Source organism: Pithys albifrons, chromosome 9 (assembly GCF_047495875.1).
Source record: "Pithys albifrons albifrons isolate INPA30051 chromosome 9, PitAlb_v1, whole genome shotgun sequence".
In the NCBI taxonomy this organism is placed as follows: Eukaryota; Metazoa; Chordata; class Aves; order Passeriformes; family Thamnophilidae; genus Pithys; species Pithys albifrons.
In genome coordinates, this window is record NC_092466.1 from 17,652,033 (window position 1) to 17,677,457 (window position 25,425).

General features: G+C 36.1%; 1 protein-coding gene across 2 annotated transcripts in view; it reads left to right on the forward strand.

Annotated features, from left to right (window-relative positions):
* The window catches only part of PLCE1 (phospholipase C epsilon 1), a 143,718-nt gene that overhangs the window by 13,719 nt on the left and 104,574 nt on the right, over nucleotides 1-25,425 (forward strand). For both annotated transcript variants that reach the window (XM_071564382.1, XM_071564383.1), the window contains exon 2: nucleotides 4,687-6,281. In XM_071564382.1, coding sequence (XP_071420483.1) covers nucleotides 5,097-6,281 — 1,185 coding nt within the window. In that variant the 5' untranslated portion in view covers nucleotides 4,687-5,096. The remainder of the gene's footprint in view (nucleotides 1-4,686; nucleotides 6,282-25,425) is intronic.

Consider the following 25,425-nt stretch of genomic DNA (forward strand, 5'->3'; position numbering starts at 1 on the left):
TGTTCAAAAGAGAAAGAATAAGACTAAATATTATGATTCCTGAAAGAACAGCATGAATAGGTCAGGAATGGTATACAAAGAAAATGTATTTTGAGAAAGTGGAAGAGTAGTGCAATAACTTAATAATGTCAGTCTTCAGCATTTGAAATATTTTTCTTTGCCTTTCTAGAACTAAAGTGTAAGTGCATAAGTTGACAAAGGACTGAACTTTTGCCCATTTACATATTAGCATTTCATTTATACTTGAAACATATACTGGGGTTTCAGACTCTTATTGCAGTTATGACAGCTGAGCAATAACATATAGATTATTATTCAAGTTATGTTTTAAGTAGGACTACTGTGACTTAGCATACTGTGAGTAAAAGTGTTAGCTTGGGTTTACAGAAGATAAACTGTAGTGATATATGCACCTTTAACAAACCCTCAGACATTTTAGTACTCAGAAATATTTTTATTAGAGGTTTGTTCTGTTCTCTCCACTGTGGTTAGAATTACAGCTAATATGGGACAGTGAGAGAGAGGGAAATAAGAGAAGACTTGGGCACTCACAGGAGTAAAATGCTGTAAGGAAGAATGAACAAAACAAGGAACCTGAGATGTTCTTGTTGCTTATTGTGTCATTTGGATTGGAGTAATTTTAAAACTTTGGCAAGTGACAGTTTCTTATGACAAGGTGCAGTTGCTGTTTATTGACATATATGTCAGTGTGCCATCTTAAGTCCCTTAAAGGAGTGGTTTCACATTGGGTAGAAATGCCTTAGAGTTGCCATGCATCTCAGATAGAAGAACTTGTTCATCCAAGTGTTGATGATGGAATTGCAGATAAAGTCACTTACCATGAAATTCAAGTAACCACTGAACAGAAAATTTATTTGAACAGCTTATTACAGATCCAATCTAGAAAGAAATATAGAACTGACCCTGACAGTAAGATAACTGCAGTTTTGGGTTCTCTCAGTGCATCTGCTTGTGCAGAAGGGGAATTTCTGTAAAGAAATGAAGAGTGAAGCTGTTAGCTGGCAGAAGCTTCAGATTCTGCCTGATGCAGTGATGAATGATGGGGCAGTTGAGAGGGTTCACCATCTGGCAGACATTTGCATAGTTTGAGACATCTAATACTTGATCATGTTTAGATAAATATTCTAGAAATTAGAAAAATTACTCTTAACTTGACAGGATATATAAGTACTGTAGTTCTTCTTTCTTGTTATTGAAACACAGACACTGGTTGTAAATGTGAGGTTCCACATGATGTTCCATGCCAAATAAAATGTTTTTATAACTTGTTTCCAACTGTTCAAATAGGATTTGTGCACATCTTGAGTGATTCCTAAGGGTCTAGCTATTTCCTCCTTGCTGTTTCCCTATGGTTCCTTGGGCAGAAGAGAGGTTTAGAAAACTGGTGATGACACATTCGTGACCAGTTCTTGTGCTAATGTCTCCTGCTCATTTCTGAGAGAAAACACTAATGAAATGTTTTACCTAGACTGTTGTAGCTTTCATCCAGATGTCTAGGGAACAAGAAACTATTAAATATTATTATTAATTATTATTCATTCTAACTAGAACCACCTTGCACTGTAAGTCTTCAAGTGTGTGCAGTCAGTGTAAATGAAAAAAAAGTAGACAAATTAGTTTTGTGTCACATGTTTTTAGACTTAATATGTTTTGTGAATGTGTGCTGAATGCTTGCCAGTCAGTTTATTTTAATTATTTATTTGTCTTTGTTGGCTGACCTCTGCATCCACAATGATTCACTGACACTGGATCTTGTTTCTTATATTTTTACTTTCCTTCACTGATAGAAAGAGCATATTACATTTCTGACATAACTTAGGCCTTGTGAAATGAACCAGTGTAGTTATTAATGGATTTCATCAGCTAATCTAGTGGCTTTAGAAATGCCAGCACATATTGAATACAGTGCAGGCTTTGCTGTCTGCTTCATGTGCTTTTATATTCAGATTTAACTGTAAATTAGTGTGTTTTGAGTTGAATGTACAACAGGAAGAATATATTTTGAATAATTTCAGCATTGTTTTTGTATACAAATGCATGTATATGTTTGTATGGGGATTTTACATGAAGATCTAGGCTTTGGCCACCCATATGCAGACAGGCAAATAAGGGAAGCCACAGGGAGTGACAATTCTGTTATTGTACTGTAAGATGCAAAATACAGTTTTATTGGTTGAGCTTGTGAGTTTTTCACTTGATAGCATTTATAAGACTGTGTTAATGCACTTCATAACATGCCTAATGAATTCCATTAGTTTCAGGAATTTACTGGGCACAGTGAATTGAAGTCTGTTGATTGCAGTGGAAAGCAGACTGAGAAGAGTATAATGTGAGACACTTGAAACCCTTGTCATCTGTTCAGCTGAGCTGCAGCCTCAGATATTTTTGCACTTGTCCATAGATCAGAAGCTCTACCATCATGGGTTTTACTTGCTATTTCATCAGGTTGTACATACTTGTACACTCGACATAACAGACTAAGAAAGAAGTTCAGCGTGCATTTAGGCATTGTAGCAAACATGGTCTGAGCTGAAGCTTCTGAGATGTGGCCCTACCAGACATTCCTAGTATTTTCTTTTCATGGAATATAGTGATCATATGACCACAAGGTGAGTCAGTTCATTTGGATGAAAAGAACAGTTTTGTGACAAATCAGCCAGCTGAATTAACTCTGTGGACTCATGATCTCTAGATGAGTGAGATGGGGGAAATGGGAACAAAAGGTGAAGGATGAGGGGAGGAGTGAGTCTGCTGGCTTTGGTGGCAGCTACCTGCTAGACTGGCATAGCTGAAACATCAAATTACATTTGCAAATTGCAGAAATGTGTAAACAACCTTAAGTAGCATTTTCCTCCCTTGATGCTGCTCATTTTCTCCGTTGTGCTGTTTTAGCACGTTTTGGTACAACCGTACTGTGAACTGGATTGGGAAAGTGTTCTATCTGTGAAGTAACTTGAGTAAAAGATTCTTGAGATGGATCAGTTCCCTATCACATTGCAGTGGTCACAACAGGATGGGAACAGCTGGACATGCACTGGGAGCTTCTTAAGCTGACATTATTCTTGGTGAGTTGGATTTCAGACAGGCACAGATAGAAATGGGCAGGCATATAGCCTCAGGAGTTGAGGAGAGAGGTGACCAAGAGAACCACTGCTGGGGCAGATTTGAGACAATTTCTGGAGAAAAGAAAAAGGTCTGAGAGAAGCTGTTTGTGGAGGACATGTGTGGCAGCACATTGGCATAAGAGAGAGATGGGAAAATGATGTAGAAGGAAGGAGGACTGTTACTAAATGTAACTTCATAAATTTGGTTTTTTGTGACCCCTTCCCTACTCCTGTAAACTGATAAATTTAGTTACACTTTTGCATTTAATCGTGTGAGAAAATAGCATATCAAATATCCTGTTACCTAATGACTGTGTTTTACCTTTTGTTTTGTGCCAGACTTGGGATGCAGGTTAGTAATAAAGAAATATGAAAGCTGACACTCTAAAATGGATTAAAATAAAATAGTTAATCATAGTTACTCAAGAAGTGTATCAAAATAGATTTTACACTTACTTTCTTTATTGAGCTTTCCTGATTTTTATCCCTCCCATTATTACTAGGTATTTTATCAACTATAGATTATTTAATTATTGTGTTTAGCTGAACCAGTGATTTCCTCATTTGTCTCAATTTTGTGATATTTTTTGCTGCTGAAGTTTCAAAGTTGGGTTTGGGGTTTTTTGCTTGTTTCTGTTGAATTTAGACTGTTCTAGTAAATTTAGGTCTTGATATAACTTTCTGCATTTTTCATATTTTTAATAACACACTTTAGTTTTTTCAGTTGGTAAATATGATAAATTGAAGTTATAAGAGTATTTTTTTTAATCAACATGATTTATCTGTATGTGTTTCTTTTCTGATTTTTCAGTTGAGCTCTCTGTAACCTCATGTTTTCTGATTCCAAGATTTACTTCTACCATGGTGTTTGGAGGAAAGACGCTGAGAATTAATGGCAATGTAGGAGGGCAGGCTAACTTTTTGTCTTAAAGCAGACAAGTAAAGGGGTCAAAAAGATTGTTTCTAATATTTCAGTCTTTTACCCTAATCTGTCTTCATGCTTTATCAGTTGTAAACTTGTGGTGAAAATACTGTTTTCTTCATGATTTTATGGTATCAACACCAAGTTTAATGAAAGCAAAACCCACATAACACCAAAACAACTGGAGCTGTAGTTCTGAATGTATAAATAATAATTGAAAAAGACAGTGTAGATTTAAAAATGGTTTTGTTTTCAAAATGTTTTAACTTATCTTGGCTGAGAAAAAAATATGGAAAAGACATTTTCTTTTTTCCCTTTGTATTTATCTTGTATGTTCAATTTCGGTGTTACATCTTTGATAATACTAGTTCTCTGCAGTCATGTGGCTTTCCATAGTGAAGTGAAGACAGCTATTTAAATATGTCAAACATGACTGTCCTTTTCTAAAATTATTAAGTGAGATTTTAAGACTGATTTAAATGTGTATTTTGGAAATCTCTGGGTCTCAGTGTAATTAACTTACTTTGTTGTGTGGTCTGTCCTTTTACACAAAAGAAATGTCTTTGTTTTGTAGTTGTGATGCTGGATTTTATGCCATGGATGATGTTCAATATATCTGCATATTTCTTTTCTTTACAGAAAACCAACCTTTTGGATGCCGTATGGGGAGATGGATCTTTGACATGGAGTGTATGTTCGGTCATCTACAGAGAGAGACAACAGTGTGTGCGCTACACATGGCAGAGGAATGAATTGTGGAAAGAATGGCTGAATGGCTCTGTCACAATAAGGAATTGGTTTAAAAATGTTAGTGCTTCATGCCACTAATCCAGGGTTGGCAAAGCCTAGTAGCCCAATAGTAAAAAAAATTGCTTTTATGTAAAATCCAGTTCAAAAAGAACAAGCAGTTGATATATATTTTACCATGTATTCCCTGATAATTTAGCACTGAAATCTTTTATTACACTGAAATCATGGTGTGAGGATTGGTAGGCAGCGTCCCCCCTGCCATCCCGAGCACACATCAAGCAACTGGAGACTCTGTCAAGATGACCTCTGAGGAGATGGCAGCATCTGTTTTCCTCTCTGTGGTACGGGGTAAAGTGATACCTGCTCAGTCAGCTGCAGATGAAAATACTGAAAATGCTTTGGACACCAGTGTTATAAAAAGACATACTGCCAGTTCAGGAAGGCAAACCACACATGCTTTGTCATACTTACACAGACTTGAAGAAGAAAGTCTCCAGGGCTCAGTGCCCAAAATATTCTCTCTGACGAAGGAACAACTGACTAATGACAAGAGTAATGAAAACTTCTGGGAGAGGAGCAGCTCTATCCCTGATTCAGTGGAATTTCTTAACATTAACTGTAACATTGTACAAAAGAGCTACAAGAGCGATATCCCCTGCAGCCAGTTGTATCGATCTTGTGATCCTTCAGCACAGGGAGAGGCATGCCTGGAAACTGGAATTCCTGTTTCACTCGAAAGAGCCATGCTTGCTGAAATTCAGTTGAAAATGAATGGACCTTCATTAAGAAGCCAGACAGCAGCAAATAATAATGACAGCAGTGATCCTGACGAAGTGGCCTTTTTTCACTTACATTGTGCTGGAGAAAGGAATTTATCAAAGGCTTTGTGCAGGTTACACAACAGCTTCATTTTGGATGACTGCTTGCAGCCTGTGAGCGCTGATGGCAACACCTCTGGTTCCCCAGCCTGCACTTGCAGCATAATGGAGTTGGCAAATAATTGTGAGAATGAAAATAGGCCACAGTTGTATGAAGATGCTTTAAGGGATAAGTATTTATGTCTGGAAAGAGCACCACGAAAGGTTAAAGTGTCATGCTCAGGTCACAACTTCTGTGGAAATAACTTTACTGGAAGAATGCCCTCAAAGCCCTTTCTGAGCCATTTTGAGGACTGTAATGATAACTGTGAAGACGAGTTGGAAGAGGATTTTTTTAGAAACAAGAAGGAACGTTCTACTCTATTAATAAGACGCTTCTGTAAAAATGATAAAGAGGTTAAAAAATCAGTTTATACTGGAACGAGAGCAATTGTTAGGACTTTACCTTCAGGGCACATAGGAACTGTTGCTTGGAATTATGTTGAGCAAAGGAGAAACAACAGTGGCTTGAAGCTTTCTAGGATTACAACAGAACAGCTAACTATAATTCAGTCCTTAATAAAATGGAAGTTTAATTCCTGCCTTGAGAAGTCTCTATGGTATGAGGTAAGCTTTTGTAGATACATATTTATAAACAGATGTATGTATACGTTTATATCTTGCTAAATATTTCTTCTATATAAAAATCAACATGCTTATGTACAGATAGAAAAGATAGAAACATTGTATCTAAAAGGCAGAAACATGGTATAAATATTTATATTTTAAATAGAAAATGTACATAATGTACATTTATACTTTTGCATATATATAAAATAGATATATATTATAGATCTACAGTTATGAATATATGTAGCATATATGTGTGTATATACATTTAGCAGATACATTACTTATATAATAGTTCCATACATATAATAATAAAATTATATGTGAGAGTGTTACATTACAGTGAAAAATTTTGTTGCCCTAAAAAGGAAAGCCTCGTATTTTTGCCAAGTTGCGGGAATTTATACTGCTTCTATGTTTGCAAATAATAAAAAAGTAGTGGTTGAGTAATGCATATTAATGTGCTAATATTGCCCTGATTTTAGATAATACAAAGAATTCTAAGTTTAGAATTAGATCATTAATGCATTAATTATTATTATACAAATTACATAGCAGATCCTTAATATCTTATGGAGTAAAAGTTTTTCTGTGATGTAGAAATTAAATAATTGACAATGTAGTCTGTAAAAGATTTTGACCAGTAATTACTGACTGAGTTTAGTGAAAAAAAGAGGTGTAATTTTTCTCTGTTAAAATGTGTGAAAAAGCTCCAGGGAGGGGAAAAGAATCAAGGAAAAGGAGACTGGTCAGATGAGCTATGCTGATGAACTGGTCCTGAATAAACGTAACCCTCTTCTGCCGGAAGAAATTTCTAGCAGTTAGTGCTCAAACTCTTTTCAACAGCTTTCACTAGGATTGAAATAGAAGAAAAGTCACTTGTTTATATAGAACAATAGATTAATTTCGATTGGAAAAGTCCTTTAAAATCACTGAATCCTACTGCAAAATCAGTCAAATGGATTATATGAAATTTTGTCAGTGGTAACGAAAGGGGGGACTTGGTAGTTCAGGGACTCCATAGCAGATGTTCCCTCCTCTAATATCCTCCTGTCCTTCTAGAAACTAGTATTTTTCCATTTAAACAGTTGATTGAAGAGTTCTATAAACATGTGTATGTCATGGTTTTGTATTAGGCTGCAACGCCTTGTGATGCTATTCATTATTGTGCAATACCAGTCAGTGGAAGTACAAACTTGCTGGTCCAGCAGATGCACTGCAGGGTGCATGGTCATGCTCCCATAAAGGAGGAATAGGGTTCTGGGTATTTACATAACATGGTAAATGGTGTGTATTATCAGTCTAAGTTTTCTGAGGGGACAGAAGGAAGAATGTTTTGTAGGTGGGGTTGCTGAAGGATTTGTTTAGGTTTCTTCATTGGACATTTCCAATTTGACATGAGTTCCTTAGCTTTCATCATGCATGCCTGTTTCACTCCTTTCCACCACTGTGTAATATGGAACATACAGCGTTTTGTGGTGTGAGGGCTTTAATTTGAAGATTTTTTTTAAGGTGTATGTGTATAAACTCAGAAATAAATGCAATGAGTAAACACTGAATAATTATTTAAAAAGGAAAAGCTCTGTCTACAAATGAACAAAGTATAAACAGACACTGTGAAGCACCTTGCAAAATCACAATGTACAGAATGTTTTCACGTGGTCAGAAAAAGCTCAAAACCACGTTTCTAAGTCTTTCTTCTTCCAAATGGATACTAAAACTATTTTTCTTCTTATCAACCTCTGTATTTAGTCTCTTTATATATAACATGCATCCAGTATTCTTAACAGTTTTTCTTTTATTTTAGTGTCAAATATTGTTTCTGTAATAATACTATATGTTGATGGCTTATGAGCATTAAAGATAGATTTACACAAACATAGAAATTAACTTAGTGGATGTGACAAATATATGGACCTGTTGAACATATGCACTGGGTTAAAGTAATTAAATGAATTATGAGCATTTGTAGGAAGCTTTCATGCTAATAATCAAAGGAAGAAGGAAAAAGTAGTAAATGAATGTGGTAATTTGTTCTTCCTTTCCCCTTATCTCACCCTTTGAGCATGCATTCTGTTTGGAACAGCTAAGTGAACAGTAGTTCTGTTCTTCAAGAGGGGAAAAAAGTTGGAGAAATTAAGTTTTCATAGCGGTACTGGTGTAACATGGAACAATAGAGACCTTTATGTTTTAAGTAGGAAAATGTGGGTCTCATTTGTGCATATCCCTTACATAAAAGTTCTAGTGCTAATAAAGGAAAGCACTGAACTGTCGTCTTGCTGAATGATTTTTTCTTTCTGTACACAGGGAGATGGGACCGAGGCTTTGCACTATATAGAAAATACATGAAGTTACAAATTTTTTCATGTAGCATATTATTATTGTTTGTAGAAATTTTATATGCAGATGTAGACTCCTCCTCTGCTGTGGATATGTTGTATGAAGAGAAAAGATGTTTTATGTTGAATTTTTTTTCTAATTTTGCTCGTAGTTTTTGTTGCTATATACAGTGCAGTACTTACCCTTATCTGATGGGCGTGGGTAACATGAATGTTGTATCTGTTTGTGAAACATATTCTTGTCTGTGTTGGAACAGTGCAAGCCCCTCACATTAGTACATATTGAAGAGGTGGCAAGTGCAAAGAATTTGCCCTACAAACAGCTGATGAGAGTGCAAGCTTTAGTGCTGGCTCTGCTTGGGCAGTGTAACCACTCCTTGGGTTCTGCTCAGCTGCACCGTGTTAGCAGTCTGACTAATTGCCCAAGTCAGAGTTTCTGGGGCCTGTGAGACCTTGGGTTCACAGTGTTGCACTACACCTCTTTGGTTCCTGGTATGGTGGTGTTTTCTGCTGTAATGTAATGTGACTGAAGTAACCAGGACTTAGTTATTAAATTTGGGCAGCTCACTAGACTATCGTGGGTGATTTTCTCAACCAGGTAAGTGACTTGAAGATGTCCAGATGGCAGCTGCAACAACATGGTTGCAATGCATAACAGCTGAATTCTTTAGTTAAGCTTATTTTGTAGGCATCAGTACTAACCTTGCTGTGTCATTACATTCCTGGTGTCAGTAGTTCAAGCTTTAGGAAGCAAGAATTCTGCTGCCTTGCTTAACTCCCCTCAGATAGAAGTTAGCACTCTAAGAAAGACATCTGTCACTCTCCACAGTTGCTAAAGCACTACTGAAATGCCAAATACTAATAAGTCAACAATTAAAAAAGCACTAATTGTCCCACAGCTGTTTAATTTAATGATTTGGTATAGTAGTTTAACATTTGTTTAGCATCAGTGTTTTGTTAGGTTTTTTTTCTGTGTAGCATCAATGGTGTTTTTATGATTCCTTTATAAAATCAATGTAATGTAAGAATATTTGTTTATGCAGAGCTAATGTGAGGAGTCCTGTATTATGATTTCTTTATTTCTATAATGTTGAGCTAGAGTCAGTTGGTGGTATCTGTTCACAAAAACTTAAGGAAAGAAAAAAATTTGAAGATAAAAAGTTTTTACTATCCTGTTTTATTAATGTGATATCTAAAACCAGTCATCTTGGATAATATTTTTAAAGAAATAGAGCCAGACACAAGTAATTTTTTGTTTAATACATATTTTTTAATATTCTTCCATTTGAAACTGGTTCTTAAGTCTGAATAAATTCAGACTTAAAATAAGTATTTTGTAATTAATATAAATATTAATTTTAATTGTGACCCTGTGGAAAGCTCAGTTTCCTCCTGCAGCCCCCCTCCCTGCTAAGCTGTGTCAGCAGCTCTAGTCAGTGTGTCACTGCTACCTGCTTTCTTGCCATTTCTGAAAATAGAGATGGATTATTTCACTATCAGTCATGGCAATAAAGTCTGCTTAGACTCTTGTAACAAACATGTTACATCAAATGCTAACACATGTTTATGAACAAAGAAAGGGATAGTAATGCTGCATGTCCTGAAGAACATTTGTTTCTCAGGCATTGAGTTAATTGTAACCTTTAATTTTCAGTATTTTGTCAGAATTACTAGTATCTCATAGTATTTTGGAAGATGTACTTAGTCAGTGTATTCAAAGCATAATTCATATAATGAAGTGGCCTATGCTGATTCTTGAGAAGTGAAACAAAAACTTGAAAGCATCTGACTTCCCCTCTCTGCTAATAACAATAAGCAGCATAAGAGTCCTTGATTATGTGCTGTGTTTCACTCAGATGACACAAAGCTTGTGGAGAGTCCACGTGAAATCTCCTGGCCATAAGCATCTTATTAGTGAAGTTGTTCTGCCAAAATCTGTGAGATTCACAACCCACAAAGCAGCCTAAACAATCAAATTCTCACCGTCTTTCACTTCTTGGTTCTTTTTAATTGTTTCTGTAGGGATTTCAGGTCTGATCATACCATCCTTTTGTTAGGATTATGTGCTTTTCCTACAGTTTTTTGCTTCTTGCTACATATTGTAAAAGATGGAATCCTTTAAATGGAGTTTTCGTCTCTTCCCTTGGAGTTTTTCATTAATACCTAAAATGTAACACTGCTCTTTGTGCTAAAGTTTATTCTGTACTTGTACTTTTATTTAACAAAAAAAGCCTAGTTTGTGATTCTGTATTGTGGATTACAGACAGATTTGGGGCTTGAGATTTTTTGGTTTTCCATTCTGAAGTAAAATGTCTAGTCCAACATGCTGAAAGGAAAAAAATGACATAAAGCAAATAATCTGCAAGTGGTTGGCGTGTTCCTCTAACAATTTTTTTATCTGACTGTGCATGAGTATTTTGCCTATTACTAGTATTACTGTGTTTTTAGACATAAAGGTTTATATTCTTATGTTGAAGTAGTTGTTAGGTATGGGCAAGTTGGTTTTTTATTCCACCTGGACCCTGTGTTTCTTTGTTTAAAGAAAAAGTTCATGAGCAAAATTGACTATTTGGAAACAAATCAGGAAAGCAAGAGAGAAGCCAAATAGGCATGAAATTATGTTTTCCCTTCAGTGAGTGCTGTAAAAATAAATTGAACTTTTCAAAATGAAGCTGTATACTTATATTTGTTTTGGGTTGAGTTACTCCAGTTTTTAAGGCTAGCTTTAAAAATAGAAAATTTACCCTTTGTTTGTAGAAGAAGTCAGTTTTACTGTCGTATTGTGTGATGGAGTTAAATCTCCTAGTACGTCATATTATTTTGTGGTTGCCTTATACCTTTAACAATATTGGGCCAAATTATGAACAATAAGTTTTAGCTGTGAGCACACTTAAGTATTTAGAGCCAATAGTGTGGGAGTCTTGGCAAGAGCAATATATTATGCCTTCAGTTTTTCCACATTTTCTGACTTTCCTTCTAGTGACTGTTCATTAGCTGTAAAGGAGCATGAAGGTCTGGTTTAGAAAATCTCCCTGCAGCACATTAAAGAGTTCATTTCAGGGTGTTAGAATTGGACACTTTTCTAAATTCTTTCTTGGTTGAAACTAAGTTATCTGCATTACCTGTATGAACTGTTGGAAACTTGGATTGTTTACTCTGGTATAAGTGAGTAAAAACTGTGCCATATAAAGATCACTCTGTAGGTGAGTGAATAACTAAAATCTGAATTTATCAGATTTCATATACATTTTGATTTATCTTACTTTTCTATGATTTTTCAGGATCTTTTAAAGAGAAGATTTTCTGAAATGGAGTAAGCTAGGCTTGATAGTAATTGGTAGGCAGATATCTTACTGGTATAAAATTTGAAGAAGGACTTAGAGGAAAAATCTCTATTGTAAAATTATGGACAATGTCTAAGGCATCCTCCAGGAGATATGGGGCTGTTGGGTTCCTCTGTTTGTCAAAAATTATTTGATATAGTATAGTTAGGAGCCCTCTGGTCATAAAATTTTGTTTAAAGTACAGATGGGTGGCAGCCTGAGAAAAGGAATAGGAATTGAACATAATACAGCCATTAGATACAGTCCAAGTACACATGAGCCGGAGTATCGAGTGACAGGGGAGCTCCGAGGTGCTCCCACACCAACCAGAGCGAATTACATCAGTGCAGCAGTTGGAACCTGCATGACTCAGGGCAGTGGGACAACATACAGCTCTCAGCAGGAATGCTGGAAGTGGGGCAGTGCTGGAAACATAAACATTTAGCTCTGGCATTTGTAACTATTTTCTTCTTCTTCTTTTATTTTTTTAATATTTTTATTCTTCTAATAATTTTACTAGAAAATGATATAGTTAGAAGCTATTATTTACCTACAAAACACATGTATCAGCCAGTACTGATATTGTCCTGCAAATAGTGTGAAAGTAACAATTTGTCTAATATTTTCAACTGTAACCAAATAAAATAATTTTTGATCTGAGATTGAAGACTCACTTTTGAGATGCACTCATCAATCCCCTAAATGAGTATGAGAGAGAAAAATATGTTGGTTTGACTTGTGCTCATTCTTAGTTACACATAGAATTCCTGTCTTCCCACTTGTATGAAGTTCAAATGAGTCTTTTCATCTCTAGAATTATAACACTTACAATACATAAAAACATAAGATTTCCTTAGTATAGCAAATACTCAAAGATGGAAATCTACAGACAAGTTTGCTGTCATAGCATGGAAACAAGCAACAGTAATGAAAAAGTTTATCTTGAAATCAGCACATGCACTTGTTGCAGGACTCTGAATAGTCTTACTAACTCTTGTGAAAATAGGTTGGGCTTTTTTTCCCTTATGTTTTCCAGTAACTGTAATGCCTGTTGAGTGTTGCTACTATTTGGACTATAAATCCAGAGTAAAATAATGTGAGCTTCTTTTAAGGTGATTAAAAGTGATTCTTTTGTACTGGTCATTTTTATGCTGTTCTCCTGACACTGTAAAAATTGTTTTCAAGCAATCACAACAGATACAAACCTTCATAAGTAAATTGTGGGCAAAACAAAGGATGTATTATTAGCTGTTCTAGTTTCATGTTACATCAGTGTTAGTTCTTAGTGTTCAGGAATTCCCTTCAAGTATTAGAGAATGGGTGAAATCCTGGTCATGCTGTAAGCTGTTCAAAATCTCCTATTGGGATAACATTACTTGGATGGAGAAAAAGAAGCATGTGCAGAATGGAGCTGTTGGCTTCACGGGAACCGTAATTTTATGTCAAACGTTTTAAAATACAGATATATGCCAAACTTATATTAAGCGGTTTTAAAACTATAGTTTTAAACTAAAAATATTGTCTATAAAAATACGTGTAATGCATTGTAATATAGCTCAAGTGGGATCATTATCATGATAAGTAAAACTTCCCTCAGTACCTTTCAGTTGCATGTGCTGTTATTTACTGTTCCTGATACCACACTGCTTGGAAGCTCTGCTTCTAGGTTGGACTCTGTGTCCGAGCTGTTTTACAAACAAGGGATGACCTCATCTGTTCTCTAGACTTCGAGGCAGTCAGTTGTTAGTGAGCTCACTCAGAGGTTGGAGAAGATAAACTTCTCCCAAACACTCACCATATGCTGTGGCCAGATTTTCTTTTATCTCAGTGAGCTTAGTAGCTGCATTGTAGTCTGCAGAAGGGACATAGCCAAGTTTCCAGTGGGGGGAAAAACCCCAAAACCTCAAACTTACCCAACAATTCTAAGTGTTAATATTAGGGAATTTTAGAGTTATGTGCATAAGAGCAAAGCAAAACCAAGTCTTTAAGAAAAATGTATGTAGCCAATCATCATTGAAATACTTTTAGGCTGAGTACAAGGTTTGAATGATAATTCTGAATAGTTCCTCTTTCAGCAAAAATGTAAGAATGTGTGTGAGCCATGGAGAGTCTTCTAAATGTGATTGTGAATCAGATCAACAAAAAGACTCCTGAGGGAAAACTATCCTCAATCTTCTCTGTTTTAAATTAATCTTGAGTAACTTTGCAGACTTAGAGCATCCTGCAGCATGCTTGAGGCCATTATAGTTCTGACCCTGTGTATAAGTAAGATTTTTTTACTTTATATAAGCACATTACAGTTGCCACAGGAACCGTAGCACTGGGCTTCCTGTCTGCTGTTTGGTCTTGGGATTGTACCAGGTGGCTTCTGTATGTAAATGTGTATATTTTAAAGGGAAAAAATGTTACTTTGTGAGCATTCAGAATGTTTCCCTTTTAGGAAATTACTTGTATTCTGGCTTATCTGTGTGTCCTTTTCAAACTGGCCTTACTTAAAATACAGCCAGGGAGAACTACAAGAGTGCAAAACCTTTTGCTACAGGAACATTTCATTGAGATTTGCCATCAGCATAAAGGAGGCTTTGGTCTGTTCACACCAAGTCACTCAACAGGGTGGAGGCTGTAGAAAAAACAGGTATTGCTTATCAACAAGCCTGAAGTATAGCCTGGATCATATTTAAAAAAGCAGTGTGTTAATTTTCTTATTTTCTGGTAGTCCAGAAATAAAGGTTTTTTGTTCTTTTCTTTGTTTTCCTTTAACCAATAAATTGTGGATGGACTTTTTGAATAATTTGAATGCTTCTTTTGAGCAACAAAGTTCTTTCATCTTTAGCAGGCATTTGTGAATCATTGTGTATGTAATTTATCTTTCCCAGTGTTTCTTTGCCATTAGTTTGTATAAACTGCAAATTCAGCCTTTGTAAATGGTGATCAGTTTTGAGTCATACTTTTTTTTTTAGTTTTGAATACATTTCTCATCACACTTCAGTTTTGACCAGCTGTTTCCTGTTTTTCCTCCTAGTGGTTCAGCTGCTAAGGAGATAAAGGCATCAATGATTTGTTTCAGAAGTAAAATTACCTGTATGAAATAACGAAAGGGTAAAACAAGTGTTAGACACTATTACAAGTTATGCTGAAACTCAAAAGATGAACCATTGTTTGCTGTACCTAGGTGTTTCATATGTTATAAAGCTTTTGCTACCCAGGGAATTCACTTGATATAGAAAAATTAATCCAGGATCGGAAACACCAGGGTGAAGCTTTGTGCAGGGAATTTGGAGGTGTGTGATGGAATTTTCCAAGCAGTTCCAAGTTTTTGTGTTAATATGAGCATATTTTGATTTATCTGATAGAGGATCTACATAAAGACCTGGCCATTTGTCCTGTTCTGCCTGCCCCCTGGTTTTTGGATTGCTTTGGATAGAGGATATGTTCATTTTTATAATCATACAAATTATTATTTTTCCCATTTATAGGCCTTATCACGTACCATTTTAAGGCTTCTTCTATCTTCTACAAATGCCAGCCTTAATTACCATTTACCTCAGGATATGATCCAGCTGTTGCTACGTGAAAAGACTCACCTCTGCCTCTTGGCACTCTCTTCATTTCCCTGTGGCTTTTCCAGGCTTCTTTCCCACAGGTCCCTTTTTGTGGATGATTCCAAGATTTGTTCTCACTTTTTAGGCTTCCTGCCGTTGGAAGTCTCCATGGGGATTCTCATTAAATTCAGTGATGGGAAGAGGGAAACATTCTCTTCTCTCCCCTGAAAACATTTATAACACCTCCTAACTAGTTTTGCTCTTTTTACATCAAGCCTATCAAGTAGCTGTTTCTTCTTGTCCTCTAGCGCTGTCCCTGAACTTACCCTCAACTTGCTTACCATTCCCTGGGTTGCTGGTCTTTATGGAGTTTCCTTTATCCTTCAATCTTTTATATAGAGAAAAGAATTCCCAATATATTTCCCTTTAGTTCTCTACTACTAGGTAGTATTTTTCCATAGTATTCACAATCTATTCTTCAGCTGAGTCTGATAGTTAAGGCTGAAATTCTTTCTCCATGCAATTGTGTGGTCTTAATGGGTGTTCCTGCTTCTATGGCTTTAAGTCCATCTTTGTTGAGCTCATACAAATTCTCATGTGGCATCTGTACCATTTGTAGCTATTATGCTTTGTTTTTAACTTTTTTTTGTCCTCTTTCTTTCCATGTTCTTTTTGTGGATTTTTTTTCCTGTGAAGGTTAGTAAACAGCCTTCAAACTTTACATTGGGTGATTGATATGCAAATGGTTGTACTATTACTTTCAGACTGCAGTTGGCTTTCTAAAAGAGCTGGTATTTTTGGCTGAAGTTAAATGTCTGTTTCATCCAACTGTCATAGAGGGTAGAATATTTGTAAGTTTCTTTTTTCTGCTGCACTCATCAGAATAAAAAAAGAAGTATTTGCTAATTAGTATTTATATTAGGCATTAATGACCATATTCCTCTGATCATTGCTGAATTTAAATTTCTCTAGTCTGCAAAAAACCACAAGGAAAACAGCAGGCAAGATGAAAGCAGATTCAACAGGACATACCCATGTGGTTGTGACTCAGTGGATCTGAGAGAACAAAAACTGAAAAACCCTTTTTCATTAAGTAAAAGACGTGGAAATTGATGTAACAGTAAGTGGGCAGAATTTGCTAATGAGATATGAAAGGTAGTTAACTGAAAGAACTAATGAAAAGGAGGCAGTGTTCTATGAAAAACTTGGAAGGAAAATAAAAGAGATAGTTGACAAAGAGTCCTTTGAGTTTTGGGACTTCAAAAATGTAGAGAGCAAAACCCAACAAGATCTTATTTCCAAACCTAACCCGAAGTAACAGTTTTGCTGGTTTTCTGTGGAACTAAGACATATGTAAACTAGTGTTGTGCTGTCATGATGATTTTATACAAATGTTGCACTTTCAAGTAAAAATATAAAGAAGATTAATTGAATTTGGAGAGACATTATTAGTCATGTAAATCATTGTGAAGTGAGACACTCTGGCAAGGTTTGGTGTGACAAGGCCAAGTGTGTGTAGCGAGGCTCAGTTAGTTGACCAATTTTACTAGTTTCTTGGGGTTTTAATTAGATGATATTTTATAGTTGGTTTTTTCCTTGGCAATATTTTCTACTATGGAAAGGATCTGATGAAAATAACATGCTTTTTAAAAAATGATTGTTAGTTTAAAAAATTCACACCTGCAAGAAGAGTTATTGAGTCTCAAGCTGGATAAAAATCAGTTTTAAATTCTTACCTGATCAGCAAATGAAATTGAATAATGAATTAGAATGAAGCTTAATTTTGGAAAGCTTAGAATAGCAAAGTTTCATAGATAAGGCCTATCAGAAAATTCAGTGTTACTCCTGATACCTTGAGTCTCTGTGCTTTCCAGAGATGTAAAGACTTTAACCTTTCTCCCAGGGAGGAGAAGCAGAGCTTCCAAATTTATTTTGCTCATCTATTGCCATTATCATGGTAGCCGCAGTACTTAACATGCACATGCGAGAAGAGGGTTTTGTTGCTTAGGTGACATTTGTGCATCATTAGTAGTATGTGCTCCACAGCTTGGAACCCCATGACTGATTCCACCACTTGACTGCATCAAATGTAGTTTTTGACTGAGATGAGATTATTTGCTTTGTGTTTTGTTGATAATTACTATGTTGTCCCCCATAAAGGCAACCTAGACCATAAGTTGTTTTCATTTTGGGAGAACGGAAGAAAAGTTGACATTAATAGTGATTTTTTTTAAAAGACATTAAAATGAAAAGCCCCGTCATCATTCTGTAGTCTAATTTATGCCTCTGCCCCAGCCATGTCCATATCACCTTTTTTCATTGCCTCTCTTACCTCTGTGCTATGATCTGCAGTGTAGATACCTTTCCATTTCAGATTTTTAGCTGCTGCTGCCTTCACTATAGTCCTTTGGTCAGGCATTGACTTGTTTTGTGGCTGTGAGTGGCATGAGGGCATTGAAGCCCCGGGTCCAGCACCACTAACAGTGTGGTTTACTGAAACCTTGCTGACCTGGGCAGAGTTATTGCAGGGCCTTCCATGCATGCCCTCCATCCACATCCACCATTTAATGTCCAGATTTAAAGGAAAGGAAGATACTGTTCCTCCTATTAACATACCTTATCTCTTTGGCTTGTCCCGAGTCACATCACAGAGCTCCTTTTTGTGCCTGTGTCAGCTCCAGCTGCATGGGAGGGAATCCCACTGCTGTAACAGGGACCCGGAGCACCTGCAGCTGCTGGGTGAGCAGGGGCTGGATGGCACAGCATGCCTGCAGGATAGTAAAGAAAGGTCAAGGTTTCCAGATTTTTATTTTTAAAAAATCCTTGCCATGTTTTTAGCACAAATGTTAAGATATTAAAGTCTTCAAGACCTCTTAAGACTGGGAAAAAACTTCATGGCTTGTCAAGACTACCATTGTGGGATAATAAATAGTTTGGGGTATGTTTGTCTAGAATAGATGCATCATTATTATGTAACATGGAAAACCCTATTATTACTTGCCTCATTGTAATTTTTTTTTTCAAGAAGAAAGGTCCATAAAATTGATTAAGCACTGACAAGATATTAACTGGAAATTTGAAACCACGCTGGTTTTTTTGAAAGGTAATAATGCTGTTGCTGCTGAACATTCTGCAGTTTAAAGTTTTGTACTTTTCAAATTTCCAACTTATATAATCAAGGAAGCACTATAAGCAAGTCACTAATACCAGTTTTTCTCTAGAGCAAAACATCTGTTTACTGTAATACTTTACCTGATTTTCATCTGGTCTTCTGTAGGTAGATCTCCTTATTAGTATGTCTATTAGCACATGTGGTCCAGCTCTTGATCCTCTGCATTTATTAACACAAGATTTAGGTAAGAATGAAAGGTATATAAGAAGTCATATTTTGTATGTCCTGCTGAGTCAAGTTTGATCATAGGATTTGCTTGGATCAAATGGCTCTAAGACCATGAGGCTTTGTATATCCCTGGTTCTAAGGCTGGCCTATTGGTTGCAAGTTACTACTGTCCAACCAACTGTTGTCAGGTGGTCTAGGATGCTGCCTTGAACTTAGTCAAATACCATGGACAGATACAATTGAGCTGATTGACATTGAAGAAAGCATAGAAGTTTGAATTAATTGTCAGAGTTAATGCCCCAAAACAGGAGGGTGATGATCCGAGAAAGCTTTGTTTATACAGTAATTCTCATTGTACCTTTCTGAAGGTAGAATTCATGTTTTAGTACAAATCAAAAAAACTTGGAGTCAAAATTTGTAAATACAGGCATTTAAATTAGACACCAAAATTTCATAATCAATCTGCTGGATAAAACTATCATGATTTTCAAGATGCTGAATGCCTTGTATTTCTCATAATCAGACCAGCAACATTTAGAAGTCTTAGAGATTTACAGGTTTGATTTTAGGAGTCCAACTTGAAAGTCTGGTCTAAAGTTCCTCTGAAACACTCTCTGAAAGTGCACAAGGCTTCTGCATAACTCTCATCACTGATTTCCACTTAGACTTGGTTTCATACATACATATGTGCACATACGTATATTCAGATCATGAGTATGTGAGAATATGTGATACAATATCCATAATGATAAAATTGTCTTCCTATAGTTCTTTTGACAATAAAACTTCATTAGAGAAAAATCCTTATACAATATTTATGCAGCCCCAGATCTCTGCAAGGATAGTTTTACAGGTATAACTTCCCAGGTAGAACTATACTGGCATCTTCTAGCAAAGGCTGTTTCAAATAAGCTCAGAGATGGCTATGTATATTGTAAGTGTGTAAATAAACTCATTTTTCCACACTGTGGTTACAGCATGTCTGTTTTCACTTGTTGAAATTGTATACATTCTAAAATTTTATTGAAAGTTATACATTAGAACAAAAACAAACACTGAAGTTTGCCTATATTTGAAGTAAAATGTGAGGCACATGCCATCTAGTGGATAAAATTATTCATACAGTTTTATTGGTAATCTTGATGTATTTAACAAGAGGCTTCTATTATTCTTTTACATCCATTTTTATTCTCTGCTGCATTACCACTTTTAATTTGCATTGGTGGATAATTTCTTTAGTTAGAAGTAAAGGGGAAAAAATCTGAAAACTGAATTCGAGGCAAAATGAAATTCTAAACTTGGCTGTGGTGTTTAACTGGATGCCCATGGAAAAGTAACCACTTTCCCTCATTTCAGATTCTATAGATCTAAAATTTTGTATCAATTAGTCAGAGATCTTATCTGATAAAGCTTTCTTAAGCCTCTGCATCATTGCAAATTCTGATGTGTTTGGTGTGATCTTTGCAGGCAGGTTGGCCGTCACTCCAGGTCTGCAGCGGCATGGCCAGTGAGGCTGGAGCAGCCTGTGGGAGCCCCTGGGCTCATGTTGTGCAGCAGCTGGGCTGCCTTTGCCTGCAGGGCAGAATTGCGTTTTGCCAGCCCTTTGCAGTAGTTTCGTTGGATACCATTGCATACAGAAATCCGTGCTTTTAAAAATGTGAGACTGCTTGTAGATGTGAGTGGAGATGTGACTGGAATATCTTAACTGTCTAGATTTGGCAGATAGAGTAAAGTGTGTGGCCAGTATTAAATTTTCCTTTTCACACAATGCTGCTTTGGTGCCTGACTTCATGGTATACGTTTCAGTACAGTTTGCAAGAGTAGACATAGAACAAGTGGAGTAGATTCTGATAGAGAGGGGTGAATAGTTTTTATTCTTTGCTCTTTTACGGACATGAAGGAATCTAACATCCTGTTATCTACTGGAAGACTGGTAGTACAGCTCCCTCATTTTGTCTTTAGACTGATCAATCCAAATATATAATTATTTTCTAAATTTACTGTTAGCATATTAGAAAATAATTGAAAAAGTACTTAATAATGTCTTTGATATTGTGATTTACTACAGATTGGATCAAATAAAAGCAAGTCTGTGCTTATAGTCTGTAAAGGAACAAATTATTAGAATATGTTGTAATTGGTTCATACGTGAAGTGGAATTGTCATCATAACATTATGTCACTCTTCCATTAGCTAAAGAAAAGGCAAGGAAAGAGCCGAAATACAACACAATGGAAAAGACAGATAATGCTGTTGCTTCCACATGCTCCTGATTTCACAGAGCCAGTTCAGGTCTCTGCACTGTGCTACAGGACATTCTCAGTTCTAAAAGTCTATTAGTTCAGTCATGGTGCAGAAACAAGGGAGATTTAATTGCACATGGAAGCATTCATGGTTTGCTTTATTACTGGAAGCAGCTGACTACTTTAGAAGTATTTTAAAAGATTCCTCTTGACAGTAAATTTACTTGCAGTAGACTTAACAGACTTATTATATGTGACTGCATGCTTCATGACTCTGTTATTCTTGTAACTAATTTATTTCTCAACAGGCAAAGATAGATAATGTTTAAAAATACAGAAGAACAAGTGTTCATGTTATTTGCAAAAATGAGAATTGAAGTGGTTCTGCACTGTGGTATAACAGAGCTTTTTCTGAACTAAACTGTTGGCACTTTCTTGTACCGAATATTTCATGAAGGAAGAGCATTTGTAAACTTTTAACTGTTTCGCTGGCCAGGAAACATATATTCAGTAGAACATTGCTGAAATATCCACAGGTTTATACTTCTTCACATGATCCTGCATTCTTGCAGAAACATATTTATACTACATGGGGAGTAAATTGTCTGGTTTGTGCTATGAATCTCACTGTGTCTAAAGTGTTTGATATGATTATATGCCTTCAGAAAGCTCACAGCACTTCAAAAGGTTCAACAAACACTGATGTCTAAGGTTGCTTTGAAAAGATCCTTTCTCATAAATTTTTTAAGCTTTGTCCACATGCTGCTATTTTCTTCCCATGAAATGCTGAATGACTCCTATCATATTACATTAAAAAAATATTTTTCCCAATCTGGTTGAATCATGGTCAGCCAAAGGAGAAATATAAGTAAATTCTGACCCAAACCAGGCAATTAAATTAAGAGATTAAAAAAACAAAAACAAAACACATGTAGGCAGATATGTTTTCCTAATGTTTATTGGGGGGAGTGTTTTCATGGTATTTAAAAGGTATTCAAGGATTCCTTCAGGCAATTTGTGGTGAAGTTCTCCTCCACTTTAATTGTAGAACTGGGCAGAAATTTTCTTGTTTGCCTCTCTCCCTTGAGAGTGCAGTTAGAGAGGCAGGTCTTTTTGCACCCTGTGGGATCAAGCAGAAGAGTTAGGTCTTTTCACAGGCTTTGTGATGTCATGTAGGTCAATTGGCCTAGTTCCCACATTTTATTTAGGAGAATAGGGTCCATGATGTGTATGTCATATCTTAGTTTTCTAAGATCCACCCTCTTACCAGCTTGGAATTCGTCAAAAAATGCTCTCAAGTTGGGGCTTGGTGTTTTACTGACTTTCTTCTACAACCCAGACAAAATAATCTTTTCCAGAGGTGAGTTTGCCCATCATGGAGCCAGCCTCCCTTGCTTTTTGTGCTTATATGGCTTGAACAGAGATAGTGTTTTCTCTTGGAGAGTCTTATGTCATGACAGTTATGTTTATAGGAATATAAACAAGAAGAAGTTTCATTCTGAGCAAATTATCTGAATATAAAAGATTTATTCAATTTGCTTTGTGTTGTTGATTAAAATGTTCTCTTTGTTCACATGTATGAAAAACATTCAAAAATCTGTGTTGCTTTTGGCAAAATGATGAAAAGAGACATTTTTTCATGTAAAGAACAGTGCAAACACTAAGTAAGAGAGATTGTAGAAAGAACAATACAAAATGAAAATTCCTTTTTTTTCCAACCTTCACTGCTATGCATTTCAAGCAAGTTTAGGCTTTAAAGTTAGTCAAGCCTCAATGCAGCCTGTGAGTTTATAAGAAAATGGGGATATCTTTCCTTCAATTATTCACTGACACATTTTTAAAACATATTCCTTGATGGAAAAACCTGATTGCCCATTTTACTTTCTAGTTGAATATGATTGTGGGCAAAACTTTTTTGCTTTTTATACCATTGTCATGGCTATAGAAACAATTTTTTCTACCAGTAGGTGGAATCAGATGAAAATCTTAACTATTAAACACAGCATGTAGCTGTATTTTCTGATCCAGCCAAACGGAATCATCTGAGTGCCTCTAATTTTGAAGTTCAAAATATTAGCAGCCTTCTAAAAACCTTTTAGCTCATAAGAATACAAATTATATCAATAGAAAGTATTTATATTTAGAAATAGGATGACTTTGACACTGGTTCCTTATATGCACCTTTGAAGAGAACTCCTGGATAGGTTAAAAATGTTCTCTTCTTACGTGACTTTTACCAATGTCAAGCCAAAACTTTCTTCTAGAAGTCTTCTTACAGTCATATTGGGTTTTGTTGCATTGCCTGAGTGGAGGAAAATTCTGTTATTTGTTAATATCCATAGCTGTTAAGTAGGCAGTTTCTTCTGGGTAACTTTTTCATAGAAATTTAGAATGAAAATCCTCAAACTACAAATACTGATCTATCTGATAGAAAAAAAATAAGGTGACAAAAACTTGTGAACAGCTGAGCTTTGTAGACACTATTTTAGAAAATAATGATCATATTTCTAATTTCTTAGTATTAGATTTATTCTCAGACCTCTTATGAAGGAAGTTGGCACTATAATTTCTTTTATATGTCTTGGAAGCATTCATAAGAAAAAAGGGAATAAAGTTTTCCCAGTTATATTATTTGTATAAAGTTTGGGCAATGCTAACTCTGTTAATTTTATGTATAATTAGGGTAGCAGGATTGTCTATGTTTGTATCTCTTCTGAAAAATCTGAGTTTATACACAAAACTCAGTCTCAGAGTGTTTCATACACCAGTTGATGTTTACCAAACTCATTGACAGAGGTGTATAATCCCTGGGAAAGGTCAGGCAGTTGAAGGAGAGTTGCTCAGCAAAAAGCAAGACACTGAAGTTAGAAATTACAGATTTTCCTTCAGACTCTTCCTCTGAATAGTTTTCATTTTGGAAATGTTATTTACGTGCTTATTTTCTCCATGTCTGCTGCATTTGTAAATCTGTAGTAGTGTTATGTACTGATTTTGGGGTTAAGTTTGTTCTCCTCCTGAGCACTTTGGAAAGCTAGAGAAAAACTTCATCCATCTAGTTCTTGTAAAACTTTTCAATAGGCTTTAGAAATTAGGAAACATACAGGAAAGAAAATATTAAGGTCTTTACTGATGGACAATGCAGACTTTCCAGTTGGTCTTTGTCAGCTATAAAAAGTTGAAGGTAGGCTGTTTTTCTGAATTCTGCTAAAATGGCCTCCTGAATTTTGTCTTCTTTCCTTCTTCACTGGTGTAATTTTATGAGCTGGAGAGCTCCCATTTATGTTCTTGGAGGAAATAATTTTTCATGGGAGTGTTTTTTCCTTTCACCAAGGAGAAGCTTTCCAGGGGTAGTTTGGATCCAATCATACAGAATATTTGTGATGAAAAGCATAACTTACTGGAGCTCAAAATGCAGCTCACACTTTCTCAGTGAAAGTGCTCTGGTACTTAATGTATTGCAAATGCATGTCTTGGTACAGACACGGGTTCCAAAATGTCTAAGAAACTGGAGCCCTTTGACACAAACCTACACAGACAAATTTCATAAAAGGTATGTGGGAGAGCTTGTAACACCAGAGTTCTGCATCTGGATTTTTCTGCTTTGGGACAGGCTTGGCAAGCAGACCAAAGGGGATTTGTTGGATGTTGCCTTCCTTTTTTTTTCCCAGGCTGTACACTGTAATACGATTCCTTGCAGATATGTGCATTCTCCAGTTCTCTTCAGACAGAGAAGTAGAAAGCTAACGAAATACATATTTAAGGCTTTGTAGGAAATACGAAGTTTGCTTCTGTGCCCTAGCACAAAGTTTCTGCTCTTTGCAGTGTCAAAGGTCACTGTGAAATTAAAGCTATTTTAGAATTGACAGACTCTCAATTAAAAGGTCATTTAGTCAGTCTTGAGCAGAGATGGTTTGTTCTCTTTGGAGTCAAAACAAAGCTGAGTAATAGTGCACCTTCACCTTTTTGTCAAGAAAATCCTGCAGCTGGGGACAGTGTCACCTTCTACAAAAGCAGGTTGCGCTATTTATCCCTTGTGCTGGCACAATACACTCGAAACTCCTATCCCTCAGGCATTTTGCAGTGGTTTGTTTACCTAAAATTCCTTGACATTATTGGGAATACATAGCTTTTCTTCCTTGAACTGGAAGAACAACAAACAACAAAGAAGCTGTTGGTGTGGGTAGGAGGGAACAGTGTTGTTCATCTGCTGGATTCCACAGATGAATGGAATGTCTTGCAGATCTTCTTAGGCTGTTTGGTCCATATGTTATCTGTGAAAAGTGTATTTGACAGGAAAAGCATTTGGTTTTCTTGGTGACCCTGTGCTAAGACGAAGAGAGTGAGGATGTCTTGG